General features: G+C 38.4%; 1 protein-coding gene across 1 annotated transcript in view; it reads right to left on the bottom strand.

Moving 5' to 3' along the window:
• LOC114358849 (cell growth regulator with RING finger domain protein 1) overlaps positions 1-20,191 on the bottom strand; it is a 39,764-nt gene that overhangs the window by 15,297 nt on the left and 4,276 nt on the right. The window contains exon 3 of the mRNA XM_028312925.1: positions 9,449-9,584. Within this exon, the coding sequence (XP_028168726.1) occupies positions 9,449-9,584 (136 nt within the window). The remainder of the gene's footprint in view (positions 1-9,448; positions 9,585-20,191) is intronic.

Genomic DNA, 20,191 nt, shown 5'->3' with positions numbered 1-20,191 from the left:
TTTGTGAATACGAGTTTTACTCGCTTGATGTTTACCTAAAACACCTTCACTTCTTCTTTTCAGCCAAATGACGTCCACTGCTGGACAAAGGCCTCCCCCAAGGTTTTCCACAATGAACGGTCCTGCGCTGCCCGCATCCAGGCTCTTCCCGCGACCTTTACCAGATCGTCGGTCCACCTAGTAGGAGGCCTGCCCACGCTACGTCTTCCAGCCCGTGGTCGCCACTCGAGAACTTTCCTGCCCCAACGGCCATCGTCTCTACGAGTACCTTAAACACCTTCACTATCAGGAAATTACTCCAAGAATTCATTTTATTACGAAGTACCGTACCGCGACCAAGTTTTCAAGCAAAAACGTTTGTTTAACTGCGTTAGTAATAATAAAGCAACATTAGTTCAACAAAATATTAGATAGATAGAGCAAAGTAGGTATTTGTTACAGCGGCACCGGAGGTGTACGTTCACTAGGCCACAGGGGCAGTGTTTTGCTGTAGAGCCGTTAGGGTTAACAATCGTATATTTTTTGTTTTCCTGCAAAAGTAATGTTGGAGGAAGCTTATGTCAATGCATACCGTGCCTCAAATGACAATGAAATTTTGTTTTTGTGTCATTAAAAGAACTGAAATAGGTATTTCATACAGTTTTAAAACATTTTAAATAGGCTAAAAATTAAAGACACAGGTAGGTATGATAACGGAATATTCAAAATATATCCTATCTATGTTTTCTGTTGCTTATTTTTCTATTGACTTTATAGAACAAGTATTTTTTCGGAGTATGCAAATCGAACAATTTTGATACTACAAAAAATTGTTCGATTAAAACACAAGTTGTAATTGTCAAAAAATTTAACTACACCGTGCATTTCATTAGTTTTACTGTCACCTTTTACTTTATTCAAAATTCAAGTGCCAACCCTAGCCGGAGGCATTGACATTTGACGCGGGAACAAAACAGGTTTCGAATGTGTACAAACAATCGGCTGATGTTGTAGACAATATTATACATCAGGGTTGCTATTTGAAATTGAAGATAGTAGGGCACATTGTAGTCAATCGAATTCGCAAACTGTAGGGTTGTGGAACAGATCGGCTTCGAAAAAGGATTTAACTAAACATTTTCCCTCAGACTAGCATTATAAAATGACGCTTAAAATTAGATTCAATCAAGCAATCGTAGATAGCACATGACCGGTCGTTGTGGAATTCTTGGGGGGTGCCTTTGGGTCCAGCAGTGGATGGCTCTCGAGATTCAAGTTTCTCATTATAATGGTACAAAAAAGGGCTATTAGAGTGAAATGGAATTTCGCCATTATTTCGTGTTTGTATGCTCCTTATAAATGGAAGAGTAAAACTAGAAACAAGCACTTGAACAAGGGACGATATAAGGATGAAGTGAATTGTACAGTCGACAGCACATCAACCTATACATTTTTGTTGCAAAATAGCCTGTATTACAAAGAGATAAGACGCCACTATGTTTAGGTTGATGTGCTGTCGTCCGTACATGAATATTGCCGTTATGTGACAAAACGTGACTAGTCGTTAGTAACAACCCTGACCCATAAGTGTGACATTTCGCAGGCAAGTGTGAGTTCTGTAAAACCGCTTAAAATAAGCTTTCCAATAGGCAAGGATGACTTCGATAACTATTTATGTATTTAAGTGTATTATACATCAGGGTTGCTATTTGAAATTGAAGATAGTAGGGCACATTGTAGTCAATCGATTTCGCAAACTGTAGGGTTGGTGGAACAGATAGGCTTCGAAAAAGGAATTAACTATGCATTTTCTCTCAGCATTATAAAATGACGCTTAAAATTAGATTCAATCAAGCAATCGTAGACAGCCCGGACGGTCGTTGTGGAAGTCCTTGGGGGAGGCCTTTGGGTCCAGCAGTGGATGGCTCTCGAGATTCAAGTTTCTCATTATAATGGTACAAAAAAGGGCTATTAGAGTGAAATGGAATTTCGCCATTATTTCGTGTTTGTATGCTCCTTATAAATGGAAGAGTAAAACTAGAAACAAGCACTTGAACAAGGGACGATATAAGGATGAAGTGAATTGTACAGTCGACAGCACATCAACCTATACATTTTTGTTGCAAAATAGCCTGTATTACAAAGAGATAAGACGCCACTATGTTTAGGTTGATGTGCTGTCGTCCGTACATGAATATTGCCGTTATGTGACAAAACGTGACTAGTCGTTAGTAACAACCCTGACCCATAAGTGTGACATTTCGCAGGCAAGTGTGAGTTCTGTAAAACCGCTTAAAATAAGCTTTCCAATATACAGGATGACTTTGATAGCTGTTTTTGCATTTAAGTGTATTTGCATTTTACGAATATTTTTGGATTTACGTATTTTTGGATGTACTTGTATTTTTTTTGTAAATAGTGTATTTTCGGATATACTCAACAACTACACGTGTTTTCATTCATAATATAAATGCGTCAGTAGTTCTGTCTGCTACGTGTCTAATCAGCTGAATCAATTTTGATGAATTTTGGCATGTTATACCCGTATACTGTCTCCGAAAGCTAATCACTCAAAGCAGTCACTCGGCGAGCGAAAGGTCGTGAATTCAATGCCAACTTGAGACAGTAAATTTTAGACTTTCAAAATTAGAGTGAGTTAAAAGAGATCTTCAGTAAGGATTTCAGCACCCTTACGTAAAAATGTACGTCTTAAATGAGGTAAGTAAGTAGGGCAAGTAAGCTTGTAACGGGATCTAACATTTTCCTTAAGAGCGCTTTCACATTAGGGCAGTGGTTCTTAACCGTTGGTCCGCGGACCACTGGCGGTCCCTGGAGGCATTCCAAGTGGTCCGCGAAGACATCGTAATAAACAAGTGACGTGACGTGATGAGTCAGTGGGCGAGAAATCGACCTCCCCTTTCATAGGATTTTGAAAAAAAAAAGTGTTCCCTGACAAGACAGAAATTTGGTAAAATGGTCCCTCGTGACTTAAAGGTTAAGAACCACTGCATTAGGGCGTCAGAAGCGCAACAGCAGCGGATGCATCCCTTCACAAAAACGCCGCTGCCGCGCTGTAGTCGCGCTACTAACGCCCTAATGTGAAAGTGCTGTAACTTTCCACAGACTGCAGACTTGTAGTCGGCCGGTATCAAATCGGTGTATTGTGTTGTGCGACTTGTATGTAAATCAGTATGTACTAAACATGTTCATACTGATTTACAGCCCGAAAAATCAACCGACTAAAAGTCTGTAGAGTGCGGGGATCTTAAAACGTTCGTTTCATTCGAATGACGTCCACTGCTGGACAAAGGCCTCCCCCAAGGATTTGTACATAGACCGGTGCTGCGCCGCCCGTGACCTTCACCAGATCGTCGATCCACCTAGTGGGAGGCCTGCCCACACTGCGTCTTCCGGCTCGTGGTCGCCACTTGACAACTTTTCTGCCCCAGCGGCCATCAGCTCTGCGAGCTATGTGCCCCGCCCACTGCCACTTGATTTTAGCGATTCTGCGGGCTATATCAGTCAGTCAGAGTCAGGCTGGTAGGCGGGGAGAGTCCCACATAACTCACTGGCCGTCCCCATCGACCAGTGGGTATGCGCAAAGAAATAAAGAAAGAAAGATACATTTATTACAAGCCATTTCCCGACGTAAAAAAAAGTTAGAGTCTTAAAGCGATATGAAAGAAAACTCATAAATAGAAAAAATAGGAATCATCTAGCTATAGTAAGGAGTTTTCGAAGTTTCCAGTTCCTTCTTGCGTAGTAACTTCTCAAGGACCGCCGTTCATTCGTTCATTACAATTAAACAATTAAGCGAACAGAGCGTGAAACTCGATTGTTCCGAACCAGCATCGGGTGTCACAATAGGAACTAGTTGGGTAATGTACGCAAAATGCTTTTGTACGGCACATGAGGATACAATTTTGTTCCAATATGGTTCTTGTTACAACTGCATAAGATGCTGTGATCTGTGTCTTTCAAGCTGAAGTGTAGGGAGGATCTATTTTGCATACAAATTCAAAATAAACCGAATTAAATTACTAAAATTGAATCAGTCAGTATACATCAGAAGAGTATCCGACATAATTTTTTTCTTTACATAAAGATTGTATCTACGAGTATTACTTTAGAATCGCTTACTAGAAATTCCTTAAACAAGCATAAATTTTGGACGTTTCATTGTTTTGGAGTAGAAAATAAAGTAAAATATGGTGGGAACTACTGCCTTGAAAGGGCCAAGTTACGTTTGCGTGAATAATCAGACAGACAGTTCTACAGCAGTCCACCGTGCTGCCACACGACTTCTCGATCACATCGGATTACAATGGCGATTTTAATAAGCGAATAAATACCGATGGCTGCATTATGACGGGTGGAAAAGTTTATAAATATATGGAAAATTCTTACAACACAACACAATGACCAACTCATTGTCAAGAGGGTACAAGAATCATGTCTGCACAATGCGTTGGACAAGGGTATAAGAAGTTATGTACGAGAGCAATGGACTTGTTAGGGGTAATGAAGACGTAAAAAAATTACATGCATAATATTTATAATGACTTCATTTATCACATTCAGGTATTATTACCATACTTACTTTAACCCTTAATAGACACAGCAAAGATTTTTCATTTCGTGTGCACCAAAAACGGGACAATGACTTTAAATGCAAATACTTAATTTTATAGAGCTGGTCCTCATTTGCACTGTGTCATTTATGGCCACTTAGATAGCTGAGCTATTTGTGATAACTGATTTTTTATTGCATAAACGAATGACGCCCCATGTCGTGGGAGTTCGAATGTTATGGTTATTTAAAATTAAAAAAAATAAGAAAAAAATAGTTGAATTTCCAAATGTGATACTAGCCCTGAAAGGAATTCGAGGAACGCTAGTTCGGTCCCCGTCGAATGTTGTGGTGGTGAAGGTGACATAACGTCGTTCATATTGCAATTTGTTCTATGTGAAAAATTACAAGTTTACAGGAGCGTAAAAAACAGCGTACTTACGGGAAAAAAATCTTTTAAGACACCAAAATGTTTTTAACTAATGTTTCCTAAGCAGTTTGTTCTTTTTAATCTACACTAATATTATAAAGAGGAAAACTTTGTTTGTTTGTTTGTTTGTTTGTTTGTTTGTTTGTTTGTTTAGTTGTAATGGATAGGCTCAAAAACTACTGGACCGATTTTAAAAATTCTTTCACCATTCGAAAGCTACATAACTCACGAGTAACATAGGCTAAATTTTATTTTGGAAAAAAATAGGGTCCCGTAAAATATTTGGGATTTTCATAAGACGTGGAAAAGCGCCATCTATCGTCATTGGTTAAAATCTTCTTGCGCCTGACAAAAATTTTTGAGGTACGTAAATATTCATGAAGGCAAAGCTGTCAAACGCCATCTATCGACATCATTAGTAAATTAGTAACTAAATATTACATGTACTATGAATAGCGCTGTTCGTAAATAATATTGAAAATTTAATAAATAAAGATATTTTATGTAACTGAACCATTCACTGTATGTACCTATTTGAATCATTCACTGTGTTTAAACGAGCAAATCAAAGTGTTAATTAGTGACTTTTTACAAACTTCCTTGCAAATTCTTACTATGTGCCGCCATCTACCGAGATGAATATTAGGGTACGGTTCAGCGGCGGACAAATGGGATGGGCGCGTGGGCGATTGTAGTTAAATAGGATAAGAATTACTTCGTTTTTATTTTCTGTATGTAATTTGTTAATTTTTTGGTAGGGTCTTTATTTTAATTACTTAGGTTGGTAGGTACTTACTTATTTGATTTTAATGATAATTACTATAGGTACGTATAATTTTAGTAGAAAGAAAGGTCATTGAATGACTAAGTGACTCACTCACTCATCACGAAGTCTCAGAAACTACAAGTCTCAAAAGAGTTCTCAGGGGTTAATGGTCTATTCCACCTGGCTTTGATCACCAAGATGATCAAAGTGGACTCCAGTTAAATTATTTTTTTAGTGTTCTTTGATCACCTATAAATAAATCATACCTCTGAATTGTCACATACATGTCCAATTTGTTTATTGCGGTTTTTAGAAAATATCAAAAATGTTACAAAACAAAATATGTAGTACAACAATTGGACATGTGACTATTCAGAGGAGGTGTGATTTGTTTGTAGATGATCAAAGGACACTAAAATAATAATTTAACTAGAGTCCACTTGGCTCACCCAGGACATCGTATCCGTGGGTGATCAAAGGCACAGAATAAATTCAAAGGACACTAAATTGTCGCTGTAAGTCCACTTTGATCACCTGGCTGATCAAAGCCAGGTGATCAAAGTGGAATACACCTCCTTTTAGAACGTAGGTAGTCACTAAGACGAAATTTTGCAAAATTCAACCCTTATGGGAGTTAAAAAGGGGGTTAGAAGTTTGTATTGCAGTCCTCGGTTTTTAAAGTAAGAGACTTGAAAGTTAAAATGTATGCTCACTATGATCTCTAGATATTGTGGAGGTGTACATCATATACTGTTCGGTACACTGTGGTACTGTGTACACATCGGTTTGCCGACGATATTGTGGTCATGGCAGAATCGTTGGAAGATCTTGGCACAATGCTCGAAGACCTTAATCGATTTTCCCAACAGGTAGGCCTGAGGACGAACATGGACAAAACGAAGCTTATGTCGAATGTCCATGTTGCGCCCTACCCAGTTTCAGTTGGGAGCTCAATTCTCGAGATTGTCGACAAGTAGGTTTGTCTACCTGGGACAAACGATCCAGGTAGGTCCAATTTCGAGAAAGAGGTCAGTCGTCGAATCCAACTCGGCTGGGCAGCGTTCGGGAAACTACGCAACATCTTTTCGTCCAAAATACCTCAATGCCTGAAGACTAGAGTGTATAACCAATGTGTGTTACCAGTGATAACTTACGGCTCGGAAACGTGGCCTCTCACTATAGGCCGTATACAGAAGCTCAGTTGCACAGCGTGCTATGGAGAGGGCTATACTTGGTGTTTCTTTGCGAGATCGAATCAGAAATGAGGAGATCCGTAAACGAACCAAAGTCGCTGACATAGCCCAACGGATTAGCAAGCTGAAGTGGCAATGGGCAGGGCACATAGTACGCAGAACTGATGGCCGATGGGACAGAATGGTTCTGGAATGGAGGCCGCGTACCGGAAAACGTAGCGTGGGACTTCCATCAACAAGGTGGACCGCCGACATCGTAAAGGTAGCAGGGAAGCGCTGGACGCAGGCCGCTTCCAATCGATCAACATGGAAAGCATTGGGGGAGGCCTATGTTCAGCAGTGGACGTCCTATGGCTGAAATGGTGGTGGTGGTACATATACTGAAAATGTATCATTAGAAATCAACCACGGGGGCTAAGGAGATAAAAGGAGGGTTGGAAGTTTATATTATGAAAGTCCTATGTGTTTAAAAAGTAAGAGAGTTGAAATTTAAAATGTATGCGCTATAAATGCTAAGAGCTGATTTTACGAAACTCCACCCCTAATGGAGTAAAACGAGGTCCACGCGTACGAAGTCGCGGGCGGCCGCTAGTATAAATATAAAAGTCTCCTTAATTTATATTTTTTTTTAAATTTTTTGACATTGAACAAATTGCAATATGAACGACGATAAGCATAATGTATTTAGCTAACTTGGATGGAGGGGTTATCAGAGATATTATAGTAATTTTTTTACAACATAATATTAATTACGTTGTGGCGGCGAAGGTGACATAAACATTTATTATACATACTAGCTTTCCGCCCGCGGCTTCGCCCGCGTGGAATTTTGTCTGTCACAGAAAAACTTTATCGCGCGCGTCCCTGTTTCAAAAACCGGGATAAAAACTATCCTATGTTCTTTCCCGGTACTCAAACTATCTCTATGCCAAATTTCATCAAAATCGGTTGCGAGGTTTAAGCGGGAAAGCGTAACAGACAGACAGACAGACAGACAGACAGACAGACAGACAGACAGACAGAGTTACTTTCGCATTTATAATATTAGTTGGGATTGGGATTAGCTTACTTGGAGGGGTTAACAGGGATATTAGTAATTTGTTTACAAAAGATTAATTATTTATTAGTCACCTTTGTTTTTCACACTGCGTTTCGTGCCCCAACGCCCACTACCAGATGACTTTGGGCCACTGGAATACGAATATTGCACTGTGTTGGTCGTGATACTGATTACACATCAAACAGAGACTGGGCCAGCAGTGCTCTCTGAAAAAATCTATCTTTTAAACAGCGTTCTCCAACCCGCCTGCCAAGCATGGGGAGCAGGCTCATAGTCCAGCAGTGAACTGTAAAGGGCTGTTGATGATGATGATCGTGATACATCTAATTAGCACTAAAGAAGAACTGCCCTTACGGTGATTCTTCACCACGCCACGTGTTTCCATTGGGCTTTCCCTAACGTGGATTAGTAAAACCATAACCACATTGTTTCATGATTAATGTACACTAAAAAAGTCTAAACGGAAAAACAAAACGGGTAAAAATTCTGGTTTTCTTCGTACCTAAACTTTGAGGAAAATTAACGTGTATCAGAATAATTAATGTCTGTATGATACATGTCTATAATCGCGCGAAAAACCATTTTTTATTGTATAGACCATACATTTAGGCATAGGCATAATAATATTTAAAGGCAAGGCAAAATACCATTTAATAATTCGCACCGGCATGTGACATTACATAGAAGGCCTAATGGGAACTAACTCTAAGACAAATAAATTACATGCTATTTCAAATATCAAGGTAGCCTACTGCCCATGTTTTTTTCAAAAGAGAAAATTATAAATTTCTAAGAGGTAGATACACACATAAGAGCTGGAATTTATTTTGTTGATTTCTGATGGCTGCTGGGGCAGAAAAGTTCTCAAATGACGACGTAGAGTGGGCAGGCCTTCTACTAGACGGATCGACGATCTGGTGAAGGTCGTAGGAGGTGCCTGGATACGGGCGGCGCAGGACCGGTCTTTGTGGAAAACCTTAGGGGAAGCCTCTGTCCAGCAGTGGACGTCTTTCGGCTGAAACGAACTAACGAATTTTGGGTAACTAAGAGACTGACGGTCTGAGAAGTTTTGGTCATTTGATCAGATAAGAATTTGACTGGAATTTGACACTACCAGCTAGCATGCCAGTATCACACCTCTATGTAATTTACAAAAGTATGCTTGGTGGGTCACTTACAGCGTGAAGTCCAGGTGCCCCGAAGAGAAGATCTCTGCGAGCGTGCCCCACAAGGTACTGTGCAGCTCTCTGACTGGCGCCCCCCACCAACTGGCGAACTGTTGACGTCACAAGGTAGAGTCAGTGGATCACTTACAGCGTGAAGTCCAGGTGCCCCGAAGAGAAGATCTCTGCGAGCGTGCCCCACAAGGTACTGTGCAGCTCTCTGACTGGCGCCCCCCACAAACTGGCGAACTGTTGACGTCACATGGTAGAGACAGTGGATCACTTACAGTGTGAAGTCCAAGTGCTTCGAAGAGAAGATCTCTGCGAGCGTGCCCCACAAGGTACTGTGCAGCTCTCTGACTGGCGCCCCCCACCAACTGGCGTGCCAGTACCGCACTGTTGACGACACACAGCAGCTGACGCCTGTAACAATAAACAAAAATTTAAACTTATTTTTCTTTTTGCAAACCGCTTTTTAACGTGCCAATATTAATTTTACCCTACCACTGCTTCGGGACAATAAAGGCTAGTACTGAAAAGAAGCAGCGCAAGAATTTATTCACATTTGTCAGCCTCTTTTCAAAGGATTTATAAGATTACTTTTGAAAGAACGCCTTATAGACCCTCGGATCTCGATTCGGATATTAACACCTTTGGGCTATTGTCTCTCTCTATTATACGTAGCTTAGGTCAGCTTTAAGCCAGTTGCAGACCAAGAGCTAAGTGGCTTCAGCTTAGCTTGCATAACTGACGCACGCACGTATTAAAAAACGTTACTATGAGGTCTCACAGTGCGCGTGGACGCACAGGGTGACACACGAACCAATCACAGAGCTCTATTCGACGCTGTGCGTTCGATTTGTTACGTCACTTAAGCAAGCATCGTTTGTGAATACGGGCGGCAGTTTCCCACAGTCTTTGCATAGTGAAGTCTGCACACAACTATGGAAAACTGCAGTAACAATGAGAACAATGCGCCTGCAACCAGCATTAGAAGGTAGGTAAGTAAATAAGGTATTCTATGTACTGTAACTGTACCTATGAATAAATAAATAAGCCAAAAATCTACAATTTATCAGGAGGTCTATTGAAATACCCGAGGTTACGATCCGTTGCATCAATTAGAAATAATGACCTGCAATGGTTGTAAAGTAGTCGTAAAATTGCTTAGTAACATCACATTAGATGGTAACATACTTTGTAAGGTTTACACTTAACACCATTAAAAGTATAATGACTGTGGTTGCTAAAAACTTGTACAGTAATGACAACAGATTTAATGCGGTTTCTAAGTTTTTTCTTGAGAGGTGATTGTCCTCTCTGTATAGAAAATTTTTTTTTGTGTTCACACGTCATTCATTCATCACACATCGTTTTTTTTATTGAAACAGATTATACTTTTTCTAAAACCCTGAGACGATAACCATCAAACATGTGTCTCGTATGTCTGTGAATTATTTGTTGTTAAAAGGGCCCTAGTTTTTTTTATCCACAATGAGGAAGCTCTTGGCCTGTATCTCACCTGATGGTAAGTGATGATCAGGCCGAAGGTGGAAGCGAGCTTCACCCGGAATCCTTAACTACGGAGGAACTGGCTATCTTACCTCTAACTGTCGGAACAAAACAATGCTGTTAACATTGTTGTTATGGCGACAGACTTAGGTAAGAAAGTGTTTTCCAAGCTGTCCTTGGTTTGTTTCAATATTAACATAGCGGTAATATCCATGTATAAGTAGGAAGGTGAAGGACGAAACTGAAATTATGGAGTAACTTTTTTGATATCGATCGGGTAGCAACCAAAGACGATGTACTAACAACATACTTGGTTATAGGATACGACGATGTTGTGCCTATTAAGGTGCTCATTCATCGGGAGAATTAGCCTGTAATGTAGCAAAACCTACATCAATTGGATGAAATGAAATAGTTTTTTCAGTACATAATATGCCCTTTCCCCCTGGAAACACTTATACTCACGTCCCAAATACAGCTTGCCCTACCACCACTTTGGGACAACATATGGGCTGAGTGGCTGAAGAAACTCGATCACCTTTTACAGCCTCTTTTTCAATCAAAAACTTAAATTACACGTAATAAGTGATGTTTAGCAGTTCTTAAGTAAAGGTTGAGCACAGTATGCCCGTTCTCTTTGGCTCTTCTCTAACTGATACAAAGCTGTCACTAAAAGTGGAAGCATCTTAAGATTAAATTTAATATAATGAGCTCCACACAAAAAGTACTTTATGTTTTGCTTTTGAACATAAAATAGTCAACATTTCTACCTAGTATTATTTAACGTGTCCATTTTGTAGGCTAACAAAAAAACGTCAATATGTTTGTCATTTTGTGCTTATCATTATTATGTATTCCTTAACGATGTTCTAATAGAGATAACGACGTTCATTCACGTTGCGCGCACGTAGATGCGGCCGTTTCGAAATAATTCGCTATTACACATGCATTAAGTTGACACAACTCTCGTGTTGACATCCGAATACCTATGTAAGCAAATAGTAAATATGTTTTAATAAGTTTATAAGTAATTGCATGTGTCAATTATTTGTATTTCGTAACAGAATACTACTTTTAAATTAAAAGTTCGCTGCAATCAGTTCAAGGTCGATCTTGAAATTATGCGTAATTTCTTTGGTTAAATAGCTGAGGCTCTACAATGTTTAGAAAAGACTGCTCTCTGAAATGTATGCGTGTAATAAATAAATACAAAACTATTTCAAAGAAGCGTCCAAGAATTTCTTGTGGGATTTCATCTAAACTAGCGATCCCTCGTTTATCGGACAATGTTCTCTGTATAAGCCTTAGAATAATGCGAATCGCTCGCTATACTGACAGACAAATCAAGGCCAGAAACCATAGCAAGCCTAGAACTAATGGTGAAAAAATAGGAGTTAGGTAAAAATAGTCCGAATGGTACTACGTTCATTTATCCTAAAGCTATTTTCTCAAGTTAAGAAACACACTACCGTAAAATAGAGCCAGACCAGATACCATATTAATTCATAGTAGGTAAGCCTTCTGGAACGAATGGTGAAAATTTGGGTTGGCTAGACAACTCGAACAGTACCTACGACATTAATTTATCCTAAAGCTATTTTATCAAGTATCTAGAGAGAGACACAATACCGACAGATATAGCTAGGCCTGAATCCATATTTCATAGTAGATAAGCCTTCTGGAACCTGGAACTAACTAATGGTGAAAATAAGGGTTGGGTAGACAGCTCCAATAGTACTACGTGCGTGCGTAGGTTTAGAAAAGCCATCGCCGTGACACTGACAATGGCCGTGACCGGCGAATCAATGGACCAAGAACGGTGACTCACTGTTTAAGGGTATAGCTGTTTGTTTACTATGTCTATTATTATGTCTACGGATTTACACTGATAAATGATACCAGTGTCAAGACTTACACATAATAAACTGGCTTTTGTAGAATACAAAGAGCACAATCATTGACGGTTTCGACTGAAAATGGTTACACCAAAGAAATTCGAAGAATGATTCGATATATCTGTCACCGTAAAATTGTAGCCTTCTTCCGTATGTTCGTTCATTCAGCCAAATGATTCTCATCATCATCATCATCATCATATCAGCCATAGGAGGTCCAGAGTCCACTGCTGAACATAGGCCTCCCTATAATGACCGGTTGGTAGCGGTCTGCATCCAGCGCCTTCTGGCTACCTTTATGAGGTCATAGGTGTTGATGATACTCACTGCTGGACAAAGGCCTTCCCGAAGGATTTCCACAATGACTGGTCCTGCGCTACCCGCATCCAGTTCTTCCGTATGTAATGTAATCTGACTACGTTAGGTTAGGTGAGATACAGGCCAAGAGCTTTATCGTTGTGGATAAAAAAAAAAAAAAAAAAAAAAAAAAACCTAACGGAGTTTACAATCTTACGGTGACTTTAACCATACGTTACTTTGAGGGTAAGAGGTTTTCCTGTCTGGGTATATCTACCTACACTGTAGATTCTCATTTCGAAACGACGCAATGAGGGTTTTCGCGAATGAAAGATTCGCTAGATGGCGGGACGTGGATGTGGGGTCTGACTGCTGCGTGATTGGTGGATTTTGACATATCTGTCAATGTCATGTCAAAAATAACCAATCATGCAGCGTTTGGACCTCTCGTCTACGTATTGCCATCTGGCGGATTTTTCAATCGCGAAAACCCTCATTCGCGTAGATCCGCGAGCAAAGGCTAGTTAGTCTTCACTACATAGTACAAAACAAAGTCGCGTTCCGTTGTCTGTCCCTATGTATGCTTAAATCTTTAGAACTACGCAACGGATTTTGATGAGTTTTTTTAAATAGAGTGACTCAAGAGGAAGGTTTATTGAATACTTAGCACCCGTGCAAAGCCGGCGCGGGCGCTAGTAAACAATAAAAGGCACTGTCTGAACTCGTGACTGAATCTAAATAAGTATACATCGGTGCTTCTCAAACAATAGCAACACAAACGTGTTAGTATTAATATTGTTGTTACACGGCAATGAATTAAATACGTTTCGCAAACGTAATGTTATGCATTAGCAAACGCTTTGACGTAAGCGAATATTGAAAACAGGGAAGCGGGAGTTGTTATTGTGTTCAGTTGTATGTAAAGAGTATTTTTTTTTGTAAACGAATGCTAATCTAATGCAAATAAACTACTTATAACATGTTACAGATGAGAGAATGCATTATTTATTTTTACGTGTAGTGGTTAAAAGAACATAAAACACTGCGTCACGTGTCATTATTTCTTTCTTTGTTTTTTGGGTGTAATTCGCAGTCTCGTGAAAGAACATAAGTATGTACTTTACATTGCTTGCAACGCTGCATACTTAGGCTGAGTTGCACCATCTTATTTTAACTTTGACAAACGTCAAAAATCTGTCAAAGTCCATACAAAAATCACCGGTTATTGTTATTGTTATGTTTAAAATTAAGTTGGTGCAACTCAGCCTTAGCGTTGTTTTGTTTATTTATTTATATGTATTTGTATTTGTAGTCTCGAGCGCAAGAAATAAGCAAAATGTATAGAAACTAGGTACGTGCAAGTTTAGAAAAAGCATGTAATTGCAATAGTGTGTGGATGGGTAGAAATACTAGCCTTAGATGACGTCCATCTGGACGAGCAAATAAGGCCTTATTACAAAAAAATTAAAACCGCACTGGTTTAAAATACAGGGTGGAATTTTGTAATGCCACCTGGAGGGAAAGTACTCTTAATATTGTAGATAGAAAATTTTTCTCAAATAAAACATTCCTTTATTTTTAAAAAGAAATAGAACTGCATTCAAAGATTTCCAAAAAATTGCTTGCTACACCCGGGAATCGAACCAACTAAAATCTGTTAAAAATTACACCCTGTATTTTTATTGCATCGATCGTTAGGGTTAAGTATAAGGATGAAATCTCTCTAACAAACTTATTAAATCAAATGAAAGGAAAACCATGAAATCTTAAATTATCTTAATTATTTACAGAAAATTGTATGGTATGGTAGTGAATTTTCGAAAAAAATTCGAAAATCTTTGAATGCATTTCTCTTTCTTTTCAAAAATAAAGGAATGTTTTCTTTGAGTATAATTTTCTATCTACAGTATTAAGAGTACTTTCCCTCCAGGTGGCATTACAAAATTCCACTCTGTATAATTTCCATAGTAAATGTCAATTTAAACCAGAGTTCAAACAGCTGAACAAAATCCATCTAACTGCGCCATATCGGAAGTTAACATAAACAGACCGACAATCTAGCTTCTGTATAATCGGACCGCCTACTACGACCCACGTTTCGGTGCGTGCGCACTTATGTTTGATCAAGTGGCGCAGGCGCAGATAAGGTGCGTTTTGAGGTAATGATAACGTGTTGCCAACAACAATCCAAGAATTTGTATTACGATAGCATTTTATGTAATTAGTTCGAAGAAGTAGGTTTTATCGTATTGTTGAATAGTATTTTGTAAATGTTTCTTCAACTAAAGACCCCTCATTCAGTTTCGCCATTCACAATGATATCGAAAAGTGACAATGTGTTTATAGAATTTTTCGATAGTGCAAGATAGCCTTTTTCTGATATTATCAAATCTGCCTTTTTTCTACAATCACAATAAATGGGTTTTTTTACGTCAATCGAAGATTCAAACGACTATTTCTTGTTTGTGATAAAAACAATGCAAATTCTTATAGTTTGGGAAAAACGAACATTACCGTCAGAATATTTTATGATAGTTACGCTTATTTATTACACGAACAAGAGAGTAGACCTGTCGAATTGTTATTTTCGCAAAATTAGAAGGCCAACGGATTTTGCATTTTAACATATTGGAATAAGTTTTAGTTTCCTATGGAGAGGAATATGAGCAGTTGGCTCAGGTGACAATTGTGGCTTGGCAATGCTATTATGAGCTCATTAATGAAGGTTTCAAAGTCATTCAACTTGAAACCTGTTACAGACCGCAGACAATCAGCAGTTTTTATATTAAACACTAATCACTTAATAGCTAAGCCCATTGATTGACATTAATTAGTTGTCTTTTCGCAAATTAACCATTTGACATCAATCAACTACATGTAGAGCAAAGTCTACTATACAAATTCGTTCGTTTGTCTGTCTGTTATCGATGCAAAGGGTTTTTGAAATATCTTCATTTACATCCAATAGATCAGTTTTCCAGAAGTAGTAGTTCCTTTGAGATAATAAGGTTTAATTAAGTCATCATTGTTTCATTTAGGATAGACTGGTAGAGTTAGTTACCACAAAGAAATAACTGCAGTAATTTAAAGGTAGGTGTTTTAACCTAAAGTTATTACTTAGCCAAAGACTTGAGCCGTGGTCCCTGATAGATAACCTATGGTGAAGAAGAATAGAGAGGCACTCTTCATGTCAATGTCTTTATGAATAGCAAAACCAATATCTGTTTTTAGGGATTTGGTGATTGCTGGATTAGTTTTTTGAATGGAATCCTATATAGGTAGAGACAGTAAAGATTAGGTAGATCATGCAGGAGTGTAGTAGCAGTGAGCTTTATAATAACTTCTAAAGAAGAACATACATTTGTAAAATAGCAGTGTCAATCATCATTTCAGGAAAACCTTTTTCATTCAGAATGTGGGAGAAGTTAACCTGCCAGATACAGGGTTTTGGGTAAAGTAAGTCAACTCGTTTATGGATCAAAACTTGGACAAAACAGATTCAAAACACATCAGACCAGAACATTACTGTCACCTTAAGAAAAACAAAGCGTTTAAACTCAGATAGTTATTCTGAGTATCTTTCGAAGGATTTCCAGAGCTTAAACGGTAGTAAATGGACGAGTTTAGGATCAGAGCCCCGATTACGGTAACTTTTAACGTCAACAATCCAGACACGCTTCTCGATTCTGCGATACGATTGGTCGTTCAACAGCGTACATCAGTTGTTTTGACCAATCGTATCGCAGAATCGAGAAGCGTGTCTGGATTGTTGACGTTAAAAGTTACCGTAATCGGGGCTCAGGCATGTTGTCGGACCAGTCGATGTGTCACTCGCGCGTTTTAAAGGTCAATAACCGGAATAGGCACGTACTTTCAGCAGCCGTGCTATTTAGAGCCAATTATTAATATTGCTCTTCTAGTGAAGTGACGTTCGTTTATTAATAACTGACTCAAATCCTGTTGATATACCGAATGCCTTGCCGGTGAGGAAGCGTAATATTAGGTAAATATTACGCTTCCTCACCGGCAATTATCAAGGTTAAGTAAGTAGGTAAACTACCAAATCGATAGTCTATCTAGTCTAGCGTCTAGCGATTGTAGGGTGACATTAGAAAAAAATACCTTAGTAGAATTAAATAGGTATAATTAATTATTCCTTTTGTAAAATTTTCATTTAAATTAACAATTTTAACAGCATTGTTGTGTTGTGTTTCGGAAGTTAAGAAGGTTAAATATTATTTATTACCTTAAATATTTCCTTTAAGGTGAGGATTATTATGAAGCGAACCTAATAGTATGTAGTTTTACCTTTAGGTAAAGTTTGCTTCTACAATTTTGACCATCAATACACTTTCTATTTATGAGGTGATATGAAGTGCTGCGTTTTTTGTTGTGGTTATGTATTTTGTTATTTTTATAGTGATAAAATGTTACTAACGATCGTTACTACAAAGTAGAGGTGTTGGGTACTCCATTAATTGGGCAATTGGCATAGATACAGCACTTTTACTTGAAGGGGCAATAAAGAGTTACAATTGAAGTAAAAGTTTATCGTTTTTAGGACATGCACAGTCATAAGGTACATACAGTAACACGAGAAGCAAATACAAAGATGAAAGAAGTTATTCCAAACTCTTTTCAAAGCAAATTAGGACGCAATTTAGGAATGATTACGATGTAAGTGTGTTAAATATAAATATAAACAGTCAATTCAAGTAGTCAAGTGTATTTAACCGTTATAATAATCCAAAAGTAAACCGGAGCCAAGTCCTACGGTAGGTAAAACGGTATATGAGCAATAACGCTGTTTGTAATGATAATACTAAAAGTAAATGACCTACCTAACTGTTGTTCGGATAAACAACATCCTCGCTTCCTTCTGTATTCCGTTATTTACGAGTATGTAAACATTTATTACATAACATTACATATGGTTAGGAAAGGGAAAGTTTTACAAAGTAGGTAGGAAATACATAGTTTTGATTATCTATTTTACGTTTCCGCACATAGCGATAGCACATCAAAGGCAAGCGTTACTAAAGTAGATAATAAGTATTTATTTGTTATTAGATATTTTATGAAATATACTAGAATAGGGCTGTGTTGCACCACCTAACTTTAACCGTAATTATAACGATAACCAGTGCTTTTTGTATGGAGTTTGACGTTTGCTATAGGTAAAGTAAGATGGTGCAACCCTGGGTAAGTGTTTCAGAATAGTGAAGATTTTGGAACCCCGTGTTTGATGGCGGGACGGGCGATAGACTCTATGAATTAACAAAAGGACAATGACCAAAAGTGGTCCAAATGTCCACCACTAATGAGACCTATATTGGCTTATAGTCCATTAAATAGAGATTAACTTTCAGTATGGGACGAAAAAAAAGAAGCTGTCAGTAAAAAGTTATGACTGTAGGAATAATTGTAGTAGTTTACGCGCTAATCTCAGGAACTACTGGTCCGATTTGAAAAAATATTTTGTTATGGATAGCCCATTTATCAAGGATGGTTTTAGGTTATATAACATCACCCTACAACCAATAGGGACGGAGCAGCGACCACCCTATCATAATTCCAATATTGTTGTCTTTCTTCTGAGTTTATTTTTTTTCTTTTAGTGAGAATCTAACACGGCACACTAAGCGACATGACATAACATGCATAGATTAATCCAAAATGTGCGATGGGTAGAATGATATCACGAACATTTTTCAGATGAAAAGGTAAAAAACATGATTTTTCATTCAGTCATAACTTTTTACTGACAGCATATTTTTGATTCCGGTTTGGTTATAATGAATCAGTATTTAGTAGACTATTTTACTACATAAGTCTCGTTAGTGGTGGACATTTGGACCACACTCCATACATTTTTGGTCATTGTCCTTTACTCGGGTAAAGCTACGGACAGAAGTTAGCTTTGAAAACATGTTTCTGAAAAGAGTTTAGTCCCATTGACATTAATGTTAAAAGAACGTTTTGAGATTCATAAATTCCGCTTGTGTTAACAAGCAATAACTCGAACGTTACGAACACAATAATTCTCTAAATTACGATGTTTAATAATAATAATAATAAATATCCTTGGACATTTTACACTGCGCTTCTAGTCCTAAACTAAGCAAAGCTTGTACTATGGGTACTAGACAACGGATATAAACATACATGTTTATTCTATCAAAAGATACATCTATCTAGACAGAAACAGCACTAAATCTCAATAAATATTATAATAAATAACTTTCGTTTTTACTATAACAGCAAAAGTGGACACTCCTAGTAGGATAATAAATCAAGGACAACCAGGACATCAGACTGCCTTGTTGCATGTTATTAAATCATGTTTTAATCTATATATATAAAAGAAAGTCGTGTTAGTTACTTCGCTTATAACTCAAGAACGGCTGAACCGATTTAGCTGAAAATTGTCTGGGAGGTAGTTTAGAGCCAGGAGAAGGACATAGGATACTTTTTATCCCGTTCGTAATTAAAAAAAGTCTGCTTATTTATTGCCATTAAGGCGGACCAAAGTTCGCCGGGTCAGCTAGTATAACAATAAATTATACCAGCCAGACAATAGTTTAATAATATCAAAGATACAATCTCATATCTCTAGGAAGCTGACATCATCCTTTATAATAATATTCTTCATTCTTGTCTTTCATTATTTTTATAATTTTATAACCAGCTAGTTATAAAGACAGGAAAATATGATTAATTTTTAGATTAATGTAGGTACATCTGTTATTTTTTTTAACAAGGTGTTCTGATAAACTAACAGTTCAAGAATGTCCAGTAAACTTCTTTAGTGTGGTCAATGCATCATCTTCATCATCGTCATATAGTCTCATCTGCAGAAGCACAACTCTCAGAGGCAGAGACAGGATTTGGACTACACTTCTTACAAGGGCAGACAGGATGGGGACAGACTGAAGTGCGAATATTTGTCCCTTAGGCTAAGAACTCACGGCGCGATTTTCACCCGCGCCCGCGGCGGTTGTGGAATTGAGGTTTTATTTGAAAACTCACGGGAGCGGTTATTTGCGCGGTTATTCTAAGAACTCACGGCACGATTTTAAATCGCACTTGACTTATGGTCCTATGTCCCCTAGATGGGGCAGAGGGCGTCCACAACAGTCCTCCATCGCGTTCGGTCTTGAGCTATGTGTTTGATCTCGCTCCAAGTCTTGCCGATCTTCTTCGCCTCGTCTGCCACATTGCGCCGCCAAGTTTGCTTGGGGCGACCACGTTTGCGTTTTCCTTGGGGGTTCCAATCCAGAGCCTGCTTGGGGATGTGATCGGGATCCCTTCGGATAGTGTGGCCAA

Source organism: Ostrinia furnacalis, unplaced genomic scaffold, assembly GCF_004193835.3.
Source record: "Ostrinia furnacalis isolate ACB-3 unplaced genomic scaffold, ASM419383v2 OfSCF4122, whole genome shotgun sequence".
Taxonomy (NCBI): domain Eukaryota; kingdom Metazoa; phylum Arthropoda; class Insecta; order Lepidoptera; family Crambidae; genus Ostrinia; species Ostrinia furnacalis.
The sequence above is the reverse complement of the archived record's forward strand: the minus strand, read 5'-3'. Positions and strand labels throughout refer to the sequence as shown.